The 16379-nt window shown below is 46.1% G+C and overlaps 1 protein-coding gene across 4 annotated transcripts in view; it reads left to right on the top strand.

The window, feature by feature from the left end:
- LOC139423857 (nuclear factor 1 A-type-like) overlaps nt 1-16379 on the top strand; it is a 283093-nt gene that overhangs the window by 166716 nt on the left and 99998 nt on the right. For all 4 annotated transcript variants that reach the window (XM_071175606.1, XM_071175531.1, XM_071175758.1 and 1 more), the window contains exon 3: nt 9442-9504. In XM_071175606.1, the coding sequence (XP_071031707.1) occupies nt 9442-9504 (63 nt within the window). The remainder of the gene's footprint in view (nt 1-9441; nt 9505-16379) is intronic.

Raw genomic sequence — 16379 nt, 5'->3', positions numbered from 1 at the left:
TTAGAGGCCCTGTGGACAAGCGCGTTTCTGGTATAGCCAGGCCTTATTAAAGACGGTATAGAAAAGTAACGTATGCACCATAGTTACAGCCTGTAGCAAACAGTTTTGCTACAGTGTGAAGTAATGAATACGACTCAGGCTTTTCTCGGTCTCATGACGGCCATGAAATTACAGCCTCATGCAGCGCGGACGGTTAATTAGTCATATGAAGTTATTGGCCGTCGTAGAAGGAGCTGTGTCACTAATTCTGTAATCTATTAATGCCTCCAATAAGGGCCGATAAATTCCATGACAGTGCATATTCATAATGCTGTAACAATAATGAATGGCCCCTTATCCGGACGTTGATCTATGGTGCTGTAGGGGGGCCTTAGCCGTAGTAGTGAGGGTGGGAGATGAGCGAGCCCTATGCCAGACGCGGCCCCTGGCTTTAGTCCTCCTTTCCTCCTCCCCTCAGACGGTGAGAGACAAAGAGTAAGAGCGGCTTGTTAGGGGACTTGTATAGAGGCTGAAGGCAACGTGAACAGGCCTCGTTTGTGACGGCTGTTTGTTGTTTAATGTGTGTGTTTCTGTGTGGTTTTTTTCTTCTCTTTTTGTTTTAATCAGGCAGGTTTTTTGTCATCCCCCGCTCTCCTAGCTCTGAGGGTCCTCAACAGGAGCTCTGAGGGTCCTCAACAGGGAGTGATTGCAGATGTGACACATAGATTCTGGGTCTCACGCCTAATTTGCATATTTAATTAGCGAGGGGGGAAAGGCGTGTGACTTCGCCAGGGTAGAATATGGGGGCGGGAGGGAGGATGGGGGAGGGCTGTGTGAAAATACCCCCCCACCCAAACCCAGCAGCACCCAGTCCCTTATCCCCGCTGAACCCCCCCGCTTTCAGCCGCCTCTGTTCGGTTGCTGGGGGGATGTTTTGTTCTTCAGGCCTCCAGATTGCCTTTGTTTTAAACTGTTGAAGCAGACCACAAACGCTGAGCAGAATGCAAACAAGTTCTCTCTAAATTGTTTACTTTGTCTTGCGAGTGGAGGGAAATTGATGGGCAATTTTTTAATTTTTTTCCCTGGCTTTTGTGCCCGTTTCACGTTCCATTCATGTATGATCTGAACGGTTTCATTTTTAACGTTTCTTCGTGTCGTTGGTTTCTTCGGTAATGGACCGTTGCACTCTCTCTGACTGATCAAAGCCTTTAAAAAAAATCTTTATTTTAGAGATAAACATTTGGTTACATATTTATACTTCACTGGAAGTACTCGGTCTGATTTCTCTATCCAGCCATTGCCTCTACCAGAGAGAGAAGAAAACGCCATGGTTAGTTTTTACCTCAGCCTTGTTAAAACAACTACCTAATCTTGGAACTATTTCAGTGCTCTGGCAAACCTCTTGTACCCATTTCAGTAGAACACAAGCAACCCATTTCAGTGAATCAGCTTTCAGTCTATGAGTAGCAGCAATACCAGGCCCTGTCATCCTGTCACCCTAGCAGGCCTAGAGTCATATCTCTTCTTCCGACTCCCAAAGTGGAGATGGGTAATATTTATCCCACTCCCAACAATTTTATCTGTAACCCGTCAGATCGATACAAGCCAGCAGCAGCTAAATCACCCAGAGGGTATGTTCCTCTGCCATTTTGGCAGCAGTAACACCCATAAATAGGAGAGGAGCCAACTTCTTCCCCACAAGAACGGCGCTTGTTAAACGTCAATTCCATCATTGCTGTCACCGCTAATGGCACTGTTAAACATTCTCAGGTGGGGCAAAAAAATTGTCCGTCAAGTGTGTTTTTTTTCTGGTTTATGATCGATGGAGGCTGTTGTTGCGGCAGGCTTATGTTTTCACCAAATGCCCAATTCTCCTTTACCTTTCCCACCTACAAATTACCCTGCTCCTTACCCATTCCACCTCCAACAGCCACCTCAGAAACCCCCCCTGACATCCCCAGAAAACCTCCCCTGACGGCTGACACATAACACCTTTCAACACAGACACCCACAGCTACCTTAGTGGACTGTCGGTACAGTAAAGATGCTGACACACTGGATAGTACTGTAAAGACACTGACACTGGATAGTACTGTAAAGACACTGACACACTGGATAGTACTGTAAAGACACTGACACTGGATAGTACTGTAAAGACACTGACACACTGTCAGTACTGTATAGACACTGACACACTGTCAGTACTGTAAAGACACTGACACACTGTCAGTACTGTATAGACACTGACACACTGTCAGTACTGTATAAACACTGACACACTGTCAGTACTGTAAAGACACTGACACACTGTCAGTACTGTATAGACACTGACACACTGTCAGTACTGTATAAACACTGACACACTGGATAGTACTGTATAGACACTGACACACTGGATAGTACTGTAAAGACACTGACACACTGGATAGTACTGTAAAGACACTGACACACTGGATAGTACTGTAAAGACACTGACACACTGGATAGTACTGTAAAGACACTGACACACTGGATAGTACTGTAAAGACACTGACACACTGTCAGTACTGTATAGACACTGACACACTGTCAGTACTGTATAAACACTGACACACTGGATAGTACTGTAAAGACACTGACACTGGATAGTACTGTAAAGACACTGACACACTGGATAGTACTGTAAAGACACTGACACACTGGATAGTACTGTAAAGACACTGACACGCTGGATAGTACTGTAAAGACACTGACACATTGGATAGTACTGTAAAGACACTGACACACTGGATAGTACTGTAAAGACACTGACACACTGGATAGTACTGTAAAGACACTGACACACTGGATAGTACTGTAAAGACACCGACACACTGGATAGTACTGTAAAGACACTGACACACTGTTAGTACTGTAAAGACACTGACACTGGATAGTACTGTAAAGACACTGACACTGGATAGTACTGTAAGACACTGGCACACTGGATAGTACTGTAAAGTCACTGACACTGTCAGTACTGTAAAGACACTGACACACTGGATAGTACTGTAGAGACCCTGACACACTGGATAGTACTGTAGAGACCCTGACACACTGGATAGTACTGTAGAGACACTGACACTGGATAGTACTGTAAAGACACTGACACATTGGATAGTACTGTAAAGACACTGACACACTGGATAGTACTGTAAAGACACTGACACACTGTTAGTACTGTAAAGACACTGACACACTGGATAGTACTGTAAAGACACTGACACACTGGATAGTACTGTAAAGACACTGACACACTGGATAGTACTGTAAAGACACCGACACACTGGATAGTACTGTAAAGACACTGACACACTGTTAGTACTGTAAAGACACTGACACTGGATAGTACTGTAAAGACACTGACACTGGATAGTACTGTAAGACACTGGCACACTGGATAGTACTGTAGAGACCCTGACACACTGGATAGTACTGTAGAGACCCTGACACACTGGATAGTACTGTAGAGACACTGACACTGGATAGTACTGTAAAGACACTGACACATTGGATAGTACTGTAAAGACACTGACACACTGGATAGTACTGTAAAGACACTGACACACTGTTAGTACTGTAAAGACACTGACACACTGGATAGTACTGTAAAGACACTGACACACTGGATAGTACTGTAAAGACACTGACACATTGGATAGTACTGTAAATACACTGACACACTGGATAGTACTGTAAAGACACTGACACACTGGATAGTACTGTAAAGACACTGACACACTGGATAGTACTGTAAAGACACTGACACACTGGATAGTACTGTAAAGACACTGACACATTGGATAGTACTGTAAAGACACTGACACACTGGATAGTACTGTAAAGACACTGGCACACTGGATAGTACTGTAAAGACACTGACACACTGGATAGTACTGTAAAGACACTGACACACTGGATAGTACTGTAAAGACACTGACACACTGGATAGTACTGTAAAGACACTGACACACTGGATAGTACTGTAAAGACACTGACACATTGGATAGTACTGTAAAGACACTGACACACTGGATAGTACTGTAAAGACACTGACACATTGGATAGTACTGTAAAGACACTGACACACTGGATAGTACTGTAAAGACACTGACACTGGATAGTACTGTAAAGACACTGACACACTGGATAGTACTGTAAAGACACTGACACACTGGATAGTACTGTAAAGACACTGACACACTGGATAGTACTGTAAAGACACTGACACACTGTTAGTACTGTAAAGACACTGACACACTGGATAGTACTGTAAAGACACTGACACTGGATAGTACTGTAAAGACACTGACACACTGGATAGTACTGTAAAGACACTGACACACTGTCAGTACTGTATAGACACTGACACACTGTCAGTACTGTATAGACACTGACACACTGGATAGTACTGTAAAGACACTGACACACTGTCAGTACTGTATAGACACTGACACACTGTCAGTACTGTAAAGACACTGACACACTGTCAGTACTGTATAGACACTGACACACTGTCAGTACTGTATAAACACTGACACACTGTCAGTACTGTAAAGACACTGACACACTGTCAGTACTGTATAGACACTGACACACTGTCAGTACTGTATAAACACTGACACACTGGATAGTACTGTAAAGACACTGACACTGGATAGTACTGTAAAGACACTGACACACTGGATAGTACTGTAAAAGACACTGACACACTGGATAGTACTGTAAAGACACTGACACACTGGATAGTACTGTAAAGACACTGACACTGGATAGTACTGTAAAGACACTGACACGCTGGATAGTACTGTAAAGACACTGACACATTGGATAGTACTGTAAAGACACTGACACTGGATAGTACTGTAAAGACACTGACACACTGGATAGTACTGTAAAGACACTGACACACTGGATAGTACTGTAAAGACACTGACACACTGGATAGTACTGTAAGACACTGACACACTGGATAGTACTGTAAAGACACCGACACACTGGATAGTACTGTAAAGACACTGACACACTGTTAGTACTGTAAAGACACTGACACTGGATAGTACTGTAAAGACACTGACACTGGATAGTACTGTAAAGACACTGACACTGGATAGTACTGTAAGACACTGGCACACTGGATAGTACTGTAAAGTCACTGACACTGTCAGTACTGTAAAGACACTGACACACTGGATAGTACTGCAGAGACCCTGACACACTGGATAGTACTGTAGAGACCCTGACACACTGGATAGTACTGTAGAGACACTGACACTGGATAGTACTGTAAAGACACTGACACATTGGATAGTACTGTAAAGACACTGACACACTGGATAGTACTGTAAAGACACTGACACACTGGATAGTACTGTAAAGACACTGACACACTGTCAGTACTGTATAGACACTGACACACTGTCAGTACTGTATAAACACTGACACACTGGATAGTACTGTAAAGACACTGACACTGGATAGTACTGTAAAGACACTGACACACTGGATAGTACTGTAAAGACACTGACACACTGGATAGTACTGTAAAGACACTGACACACTGGATAGTACTGTAAAGACACCGACACACTGGATAGTACTGTAAAGACACTGACACACTGTTAGTACTGTAAAGACACTGACACTGGATAGTACTGTAAAGACACTGACATATTGGATAGTACTGTAAAGACACTGACACACTGGATAGTACTGTAAAGACACTGACACACTGTTAGTACTGTAAAGACACTGACACACTGTATAGTACTGTAAAGACACTGACACACTGGATAGTACTGTAAAGACACTGACACATTGGATAGTACTGTAAATACACTGACACACTGGATAGTACTGTAAAGACACTGACACACTGGATAGTACTGTAAAGACACTGACACACTGGATAGTACTGTAAAGACACTGACACACTGGATAGTACTGTAAAGACACTGACACATTGGATAGTATTGTAAAGACACTGACACGCTGGATAGTACTGTAAAGACACTGACACATTGGATAGTACTGTAAAGACACTGACACACTGGAAAGTACTGTAAAGACACTGACACACTGTTAGTACTGTAAAGACACTGACACACTGGATAGTACTGTAAAGACACTGACACACTGGATAGTACTGTAAAGACACTGACACTGGATAGTACTGTAAAGACACTGACACACTGGATAGTACTGTAAAGACACTGACACACTGGATAGCACTGTAAAGACACTGACACACTGGATAGTACTGTAAAGACACTGACACACTGGATAGTACTGTAAAGACACTGACACACTGGATAGTACTGTAAAGACACTGACACACTGGATAGTACTGTAAAGACACTGACACATTGGATAGTACTGTAAAGACACTGACACACTGGATAGTACTGTAAAGACACTGACACATTGGATAGTACTGTAAAGACACTGACACACTGGATAGTACTGTAAAGACACTGACACTGGATAGTACTGTAAAGACACTGACACACTGGATAGTACTGTAAAGACACTGACACACTGGATAGTACTGTAAAGACACTGACACACTGGATAGTACTGTAAAGACACTGACACACTGTTAGTACTGTAAAGACACTGACACTGGATAGTACTGTAAAGACACTGACACTGGATAGTACTGTAAAGACACTGACACACTGGATAGTACTGTAAAGTCACTGACACACTGGATAGTACTGTAAAGACACTGACACTGGATAGTACTGTAAAGACACTGACACACTGGATAGTACTGTAAAGACACTGCCACACTGGATAGTACTGTAAAGACACTGACACTGGATAGTACTGTAAAGAAACTGACACACTGGATAGTACTGTAAAGACACTGACACACTGGATAGTATTGTAAAGAAATTGACACACTGGATAGTACTGTAAAGACGCTATGAGAGGCAGGCAGTCAAAGTCACTGCGGTGGAGCTAGCATCGACCAACCAAACTAGACCATGTCAAGACCAGCCAGTAGTCTACAGTAGCTTTACCCCACAGCCTGTCTGTCTGTCTTAAAGCTTCTGGTGCAGTCCTACGCTGTGGGGCTCTGGCTGTGCCAGTATACAGTCGATGCACAGGCCAGGGGGGAGACAGACACTGATCGCAGAGCTGGAGACATAGGGACTAGGGTTTCACCTGCGCGCGAACACACACACACACACACAGAGTAGCCTACGGGTTGGGTTTGCTCTCTCAGACAGTGGGCAACCCCGACCACACGCACAAACACACGCACAGTTACAGTACTATAGTGACAAATGTGAAGAGACCAATGTGTTTGTGGAATGACGCTATGCAAGTCCAATTTGATAGAAATGAGTATTGTGGCTAAAGAAATCAAATCAAGTCAAATTGTATCGGTCAAACATATGTTATTGGTCACATACACATTTGTTATTGGTCACATACACATATTTAACATATGTTATTGCAGGTGTAGTGAAATGCTTGTGTTCCTAGCTCCAACAGTGCAGTAATATCTAACAACACACAACACTACACACAAATGTAAAAAACAAGTTGTAATACATAAATATTAGAACGAGCCATGTTGGAGTGGCATTGACTAAAATACAGTAGAATATAATACAGTAGATACAGTGGGGAGAACAAGTATTTGATACACTGCCGATTTTGCAGGTTTTCCTACTTACAAAGCATGTACAGGTCTGTCATTTTTTATCATAGGTACACTTCAACTGTCAGAGACGGAATCTAAAACAAAAATCCAAAAATCACATTGTATGATTATTAAGTAATTATTTTGCATTTTATTGCATTACATCAGAAAAGCAGAACTTAATATTTGGTACAGAAACCTTTGTTTGCAATTACAGAGATCATACGTTTCCTATAGTTCTTGACCAGGTTTGCACACACTGCAGCAGGGATTTTGGCTCACTCCTCCATACAGACCTTCTCCAGACCTTTCAGGTTTCGGGGCTGTCGCTGGGCAATACGGACTTTCAGCTCCCTCCAAAGATTTTCTATTGGGTTCAGGTCTGGAGACTGGTTAGGCCACTCCAGGACCTTGAGATGCTTCTTACGGAGCCACTCCTTAGTTGCCCTGGCTGTGTGTTTCGGGTCATTGTCATGCTGGAAGACCCAGCCACGACCCATCTTCAATGCTCTTACTGAGGGTAGGGGGTTGTTGGCCAAGATCTCACGACACATGGCCCCATCCATCCTCCCCTCAATACGGTGCAGTCGTCCTGTCCCCTTTGCTGAAAAGCATCCCGAAATAATGATGTTTCCACCTCCATGCTTCACGGTTGGGATGGTGTTCTTGGGGTGGTACTCATCCTTCTTCTTCCTCCAAACACGGCGAGTGGAGTTTAGACCAAAAAGCTCTATTTTTGTCTCATCAGACCACACAACCTTCTCCCATTCCTCCTCTGGATCATCCAGATGGTCATTGGCAAACTTCAGATGGGCCTGGACATGCGCTGGCTTGAGCAGGGGGACCTTGCGTGCACTGCAGGATTTTAATCCATGACGGCGTAGTGTGTTACTAATGGTTTTCTTTGAGACTGTGGTCCCAGCTCTCTTCAGGTCATTGAGCAGGTCCTGCCATGTAGTTCTGGGCTGATCCCTCACCTTCCTCATTGATGCCCCACGAGGTGAGACCGAGGGTGATTGACCGTCATCTTGAACTTCTTCCATTTTCTAATAATTGCGCCAACAGTTGTTGCCTTCTCACCAAGCTGCTTGCCTATTGTCCTGTAGCCCATCCCAGCCTTGTGCAGGTCTACAATTTTATCCCGGATGTCCTTACACAGCTCTCTGGTCTTGGCCATTGTGGAGAGGTTGGAGTCTGTTTGATTGAGTGTGTGGACAGGTGTCTTTTATACAGGTAACGAGTTCAAACAGGTGCAGTTAATACAGGTAATGAGTGGAGAACAGGAGGGCTTCTTAAAGAAAAACTAACTGTCTGTGAGAGCCGGAATTCTTACTGGTTGGTAGCTGATCAAATACTTATGTCATGCAATAAAATGCAAATTAATTACTTAAAAATCATACAATGTGATTTTCTGGATTTTTGTTTTAGATTCCGTCTCTCACAGTTGAAGTGTACCTATGATAAAAATTACAGACCTCTACATGCTTTGTAAGTAGGAAAACCTGCAAAATCGGCAGTGTATCAAATACTTGTTCTCCCCACTGTACATATGAAATTAGTAAAACAGTATGTAAACATTATTAAATTTAACCCATCCAAGTGTTTTTATGGATTCTGCATGTTTCACAATCTTATCTTATGGTTTATATATCCATGAGATCGCCTTGTTGAATAAAACCGTGCCATTTTGGCTCATCTGAAAGTTGGACTGCTTGAGAGACCCTTGCTCCAGTCCCTTATGGCCTCTCACCTTCCTCTCTCTCTCTCTCTCTCTCTCTCTCTCTCTGTAGATGGCCAGTCAGAGAGTCCCAACCAGCAGAGTGAGTCTGATATCAAGGAGCAGCCTGAGAACGGTAAGAGTCTAATGACTGTACTGTACAACTACTGTAGCATACTAGTAAAATCATTGAACAAGAGAATCAGTTAACTCTGTCTCAACCTAATATCACATGAGTTTACAAAACATTATGAACACCTGCTCTTTCCATGACAGACCGACCAGGTGAATCCAGGTGAAAACTATGATCCCTTATTGATGTCACCTGTTAAATTCTCTCCCGTCAGTGTAGATGAAGGTGAGGAGACAGGTTAAAGAAGGATTTTTAAGCCTTGAGACAATTGAAATATGGATTCTGTATTGGTGTTCAAATGGTAATGGGCAAGACAAAAGTGACTTTGAACGGGGTATGGTACTAGGTGCACCGGTATGAGTGTCAAGAACTGCAACACTACTGGGTTTTTCATGGTCAACAATTTCCTGTGTGTATCAAGAATGGTCCACCACCCAAAGGACATCCAGCCAACTTGACAACAGTGGGAAGCATTGGAGTCAACATGGGCCAGCATCCCTGTGGAACGCTTCCAACGCCTTGTAGAGTCCACACCCCGATGAATTGAGGCTGTCCTGACGGCAAAATGGGGTGCAACTCAATATTAAGAAGGTGTTCCTAATTAGAGGTCAACCTCTAACCTGGATTTCTTTTAGCTAAATATGCAGGTTTAAAAATATATACTTCTGTGTATTGGTTTTAAGAAAGGCATCGATGTTTATGGTTAGGTACACGTTGGAGCAACGACAGTCCTTTTTCACGAATACGCACCGCATCAATTATATTCAACGCAGGACACGCTAGATAAACTAGTAATATCATCAACCATGTGTAGTTAACTAGTGATTATGATTGATTAAGTTTAATGCTAGCTAGCAACTTACCTTGGCTTCTTACTGCATTCGCGTAACAGGCGGGCTCCTCGTGAGGCAGGTGGTTAGAGCGTTGGACTAGTTAATTGTAAGGTTGCAAGATTAGGTCCCTCGAGCTGACAAGGTAAAAATCTTCTGCCCCTGAAAATCGTTCTGCCCCTGAACAGGCAGTTAACCCACCGTTCCTAGGCCGCCATTGAAAATAAGAATGTGTTCTTAACGGACTTGCCTAGTTAAATAAAGATTAAATAAAGGTGTAAAAATAGGCCATTCCGATTAATCAGTCGACCTCTATTCCTAATGTTTTGTACATTCAGTGTATAGCACACGTTGTCACCAGTCACCTCAACCTAATCTGTAGTTCACCAGTCACCTCAACCTAATCTGTAGTACACCAGTCACCTCAACCTAATCTGTAGTTCACCAGTCAGTCACCTCAACCTAATCTGTAGTTCACTAGTCACCTCAACCTAATCTGTAGTACACCAGTCACCTCAACCTAATCTGTAGTTCACCAGTCACTTCAACCTAATTTGTAGTACACCAGTCACCTCAACCTAATCTGTAGTACACCAGTCACCTCAACCTAATCTGTAGTTCACCAGTCACTTCAACCTAATTTGTAGTACACCAGTCACCTCAACCTAATCTGTAGTACACCAGTCACCTCAACCTAATCTATAGTACACTAGTCACCTCAACCTAATTTGTAGTACACCAGTCACCTCAACCTAATCTGTAGTTCACCAGTCACCTCAACCTAATTTGTAGTACACCAGTCACCTCAACCTAATCTATAGTACACTAGTCACCTCAACCTAATCTGTAGTTCACCAGTCACCTCAACCTAATTTGTAGTACACCAGTCACCTCAACCTAATCTGTAGTTCACTAGTCACCTCAACCTAATTTGTAGTTCACTAGTCACCTCAACCTAATCTATAGTACACTAGTCACCTCAACCTAATTTGTAGTTCACTAGTCACCTCAACCTAATCTGTAGTTCACTAGTCACCTCAACCTAATTTGTAGTTCACTAGTCACTTCAACCTAATCTATAGTACACTAGTCACCTCAACCTAATTTGTAGTTCACTAGTCACCTCAACCTAATCTATAGTACACTAGTCACCTCAACCTAATCTGTAGTTCACTAGTCACCTCAACCTAATCTGTAGTTCACTAGTCACCTCAACCTAAAACTACACACACCTCACACAACCCCTCTAGAATACACACCTGATCACACAGACACGTCATCTGAACACACGACTGGTGAATCCAAAATGGACCCTTATCCCCTGGCCTCTAACCCCTACATTCTGTTCTAGATATAAAGGGTTAAGGTATGGTTGATAGCTATGTTGAGAATTATATCCCACACAGGATACATCCTTGAAACTACAGTTGAATGGCCTGATATACAATTCTCAGTGTGTTCCTGTCTGTCTGTCTGTCTGTCTGTCTGTCTGTCTGTCTGTCTGTCTGTCTGTCTGTCTGTCTGTCTGTCTGTCTGTCTGTCTGTCTGTCTGTCTGTCTGTCCGTCTGTCTGTCTGTCTGTCTGTCTGTGTGCTCTCCCTCAGCATGAGCAGAGTGACTGTGCTGCCACACACAAACACACACACACACACACACACACGCACACGCACACACACACACGTCCTGTGTAACCTGCATTTGACCCTGGCGGTTAGAATAGAGAGACTGGTTTCAAAGCCACAACAACACAGACTCCTCCCGTTCTCCTCTCCCCTCCTCCCACTCTTCTCACACTTCCTCTCCCCTCCTCCCACTCTCCTCTCACCTCATCCCCTCCTCCCCCCTCCTCCCCTCTCCTCTCACCTCCTCTCCCACTCTCCTCTCACCTCCTCTCCCCTCCTCCCACTCTTCTCTCACTTCCTCTCCCCTCCTCCCACTCTCCTCTCACCTCTCACCTCATCCCCTTCTCCCCCCTCCTCCCCTCTCCTCTCACCTCCTCTCCCCTCCTCCCCCCTCCTCCCCCTCTCACCTCCTCCCACTCCTCCCCCTCTTCTCTCACTTCCCCCTCTCCTCTCATCTCCTCTCCCCTCCTCCCCCCTCCTCCCCCTCTCACCTCCTCCCACTCCTCCCCCTCTTCTCTCACTTCCCCCTCTCCTCTCACCTCTTCTCACAGAGTGAGAGGAACACACTCTGAGAGAGAGAGGATGTACACACTGAGAGAGAGAGGAACACACACTGAGAGAGAGGGACACAGTGAGAGAGAGAGAGGAACACACACACACTGAGAAGAGAGAGAAACACACACTGCGAGAGAGAAACACACACTGAGAGAGAGAAACACACACAATGAGAGAAATGAACATACACTGATTGAGGGAGAGAGAGAGAGAGAGAGAGAGAGAGGAACATACACACACAGAGAAATACACTGAGAAAGAGAGAGAGGGGGGAGAGAGAGAGGAACATACACACACAGAGGAACACAGAGAGAGAGAGAGAGAGAGAGAGAGAGAGAGGTAGAGAGAGAGGTAGAAAGAGAGGTAGAGAGAGATAGAGAGAGGTAGAGAGAGAGAGAGAGAGAGGTAGAGAGAGAGAGGTAGAGAGAGAGGTAGAAAGAGAGGTAGAGAGAGATAGAGAGAGAGAGAGAGAGAGAGAGAGAGTATGAGAGTATGCCCAATGTATGACCATATTAGAGAGACAAGTCCAATTTTGATAAACTCCCATATCTACTGGGTGAAATTCCACAGTGTTACATCACAGCAGCAAGATTTGTGACCTGTTGCCACGAGAAAAGGCCAACCAGTGAAGAACACACACCATTGTAAATACAACCCATATTTATGCTTATGTATTCTATCTTGTGTCCTTTAACCATTTGTACATTGTTAAAACACTGTATATATATAATATGACATTTGGATTGTCTTTATTGTTTGAAACTTCTGTATGTGTAATGTTTACTGTTAATTTTTATTGTTTATTTCACTTTTGTATATTATCTACCTCACTTGCTTTGGCAATGTTAACACATGTTTCCCATGCCAATAAACCCCCTTGAATTGAATTGAATTGAGAGAGAGAGAGAGAAACATTGTTTTTCACTTTATATATTCACTTTATATATTATCTACCTCACTTGCTTTGGCAATGTTAACACATGTTTCCCATGCCAATAAAGCCCTTGAATTGAATTGAATTGAATTGAAACACACTGACAGAGCAAGGAGCACACACACTGAGAGAGGCACACACAGAGAGAGAGAGAGAGAGAGAGAGAGAGAGAGAGAGAGAGAGAGGAACGCACACTGAGAGAGAGAGGAACACACACACTCTCTCAGTGTGTGTTCCTATCTCAGTGTGCTCCTCTTTCTCAGTTTGTGTGATTCTCTCTCTCTTTGTGTTCCTCTCTTTCTGTGTTTCTCTCTCTGTGTTTGTGTTCCTCTCTCTCACTCTATGTGTTCCTCTCTCTCTCTCTGCCTCTCTCTCTCTCTCTGCCTGTCACTCTCTCTCTCTCTGCCTGTCTCTGTCTCTCTCTCTGCCTGTCTCTGTCTCTCTCTCTGCCGGTCTCTCTTTCTGCCTGTTTCTCTCTCTGCCTCTCTCTCTCTCTCTCTCTCTCTCTCTCTCTCTCTCTCTCTCTCTCTCAGCCCCCTCCCACTCCCTCTCTCTCTCTCAGTGGACACAGCTGGGAGTGATTATCCATGTTGAGATATAGAAGCCCCCCTCCTCTTCCAGCCTCCCTATATGAAACGCTCACTCATGGAAATGCACTCGTTGAACCCAGGCTGCTGAATGCATATAGGATGCCTTTCCTATGGGGCTTTGGGGCTGGGGGCTTTGGAGCTGGGGGGCTTTGGGACCGGAGGGCTTTGGGGCTGGGAGGCTTTGGGGCTGGAGGGCTTTGGGGCTGGGAGGCTTTGGGGCTGGGAGGCTTTGGGGCTGGAGGGTTTTGGGGCTGGGAGGCTTTGGGGCTGGGAGGCTTTGGGGCTGGGGGGCTTTGGGGCTGGGGGGCTTTGGGGCTGGGGGGCTGGGGGCCTTTGGGGCTGGGGGGCTTTGGGACTGGGAGGCTATGGGGATGGAGGGCTTTGGGGCTGGGGGGCTTTGGGGCTGGGAGGCTATGGGGCTGGGGAGCTTTGGGGCTGGGAGGCTATGGGGCTGGGGGGCTTTGGGGCTGGGAGGCTATGGGGCTGGATGGCTTTGGGGCTGGGGGGCTTTGGGTCTGGGAGGCTTTGGGGCTGGGGGGGCTTTGTGGCAGGGGGGCTTTGGGGCTGGAGGGCTATGGGGGTGGAGGGCTATGGGTGTGGAGGGCTTTGGGACTGGAGGGCTTTGGGGCTGGAGGGCTTTGGGGCTGGGGGGCTATGGGACTGGAGGGCTTTGGGACTGGAGGGCTATGGGACTGGAGGTCTTTGGGGCTGGGGGGCTTTGGGTCTGGGAGGCTTTGGGGCTGGGGGGGCTTTGTGGCAGGGGGGCTTTGGGGCTGGAGGGCTATGGGGGTGGAGGGCTATGGGTGTGGAGGGCTTTGGGACTGGAGGGCTTTGGGACTGGAGGGCTTTGGGGCTGGAGGGCTTTGGGGCTGGGGGGCTATGGGACTGGAGGGCTTTGGGACTGGAGGGCTATGGGACTGGAGGTCTTTGGGGCTGGAGGGCTTTGGGACTGGAGGGATTTGGGGCTGGAGGGCTTTGGGGGTGGAGGGCTATGGGACTGGAGGGCTATGGGACTGGAGGGCTATGGGACTGGAGGGCTTTGGGGGTGGAGGGCTTTGGGGGTGGAGGGCTATGGGGCTGGAGGGATTTGGGACTGGAGGGCTATGGGACTGGAGGACTATGGGACTGGAGGGCTATGGGACTGGAGGGCTATGAGGGTGGAGGGCTTTGGGACTGGAGGGCTATGGAGCTGGAGGGCTATGGGGGTGGAGGGCTATGGGACTGGAGGGCTTTGGGACTGGAGGGCTATGGGACTGGAGGGCTTTGGGACTGGAGGGCTATGGGGCTGGAGGGCTATTGGGCTGGAGGGCTTTGGGACTGGAGGGCTATGGGACTGGAGGGCTTTGGGACTGGAGGGCTATGGAGCTGGGGGGCTATGGGGCTGGAGGGCTAAGGGGGTGGAGGGCTACGGGGCTGGAGGGCTATGGGGCTGAAGGGCTATGGGGGTGGAGGGCTGGAGGGCTATGGGGCTGGAGGGCTATGGGGCTGGAGGGCTATGGGGGTGGAGGGCTATGGGGGTGGACGGCTATGGGGGTGGAGGGCTATGGGGGTGGAGGGCTATGGGGCTGGAGGGCTATGGGGCTGGAGGGCTATGGGGCTGGAGGGCTATGGGGGTGGAGGGCTATGGGGGTGGAGGGCTGGAGGGCTATGGGGCTGGAGGGCTATGGGGCTGGAGGGCTATGGGGCTGGAGGGCTATGGGGGCTCTGTTTTGCACAGCCTTTCCTCTACAGGGAGCCAGGTTTTCCTGTCGACCCTTCTCAATGGCAAGGCTGTGCTCACTGAGCCTGTACTTTGTCAAGGTTTTTCTAAGGTTTTGATCAGTAACCGTGGTCAAATAGTTAGCCACAGTGTACTGTCGATTTAGGGCCAGATAGCACTGCATTTTGCTTTGTGTTTGTGCTTGTGTTTCCCAATAAGCAATATAGTTTTGTTTTGACTGTGTTGTAATTTGGTTTATACTGATTGATTGGATGTTCTGGTCCTGAGGTTTCTGTGTGTTAGTAGAACAGGTTTGTGAACTCAGCCCCAGGACCAGCTAGATGAGGGGACTCTTTTCTTTGCTCAGCTCTTGGCATTGCAGGGCTTGGTAATGATATGAGAGGGGGTCACTGTATTTTAGATGTTTCCAAAACTGAATTGCTCTTTTTTGAGTTTATTATTCATGGATATTGGCCTAATTCTGCCCTGTATGCATTGTTTGTAGTTTTCCTCTGGACATGTAGGAGAATCTTACAGAACTCTGCATGCAGGGTTTCAATGGGGTGTTTATCCCATTTGATTAAATCTTGTTTTGCAAGTGGACCCCACACCTCGCTGCCATAAAGTGCAATTGGTTCAATGACATATT

This window comes from Oncorhynchus clarkii, chromosome 1 (assembly GCF_045791955.1).
Source record: "Oncorhynchus clarkii lewisi isolate Uvic-CL-2024 chromosome 1, UVic_Ocla_1.0, whole genome shotgun sequence".
Lineage (NCBI taxonomy): Eukaryota > Metazoa > Chordata > Actinopteri > Salmoniformes > Salmonidae > Oncorhynchus > Oncorhynchus clarkii.
The sequence above is the reverse complement of the archived record's forward strand: the minus strand, read 5'-3'. Positions and strand labels throughout refer to the sequence as shown.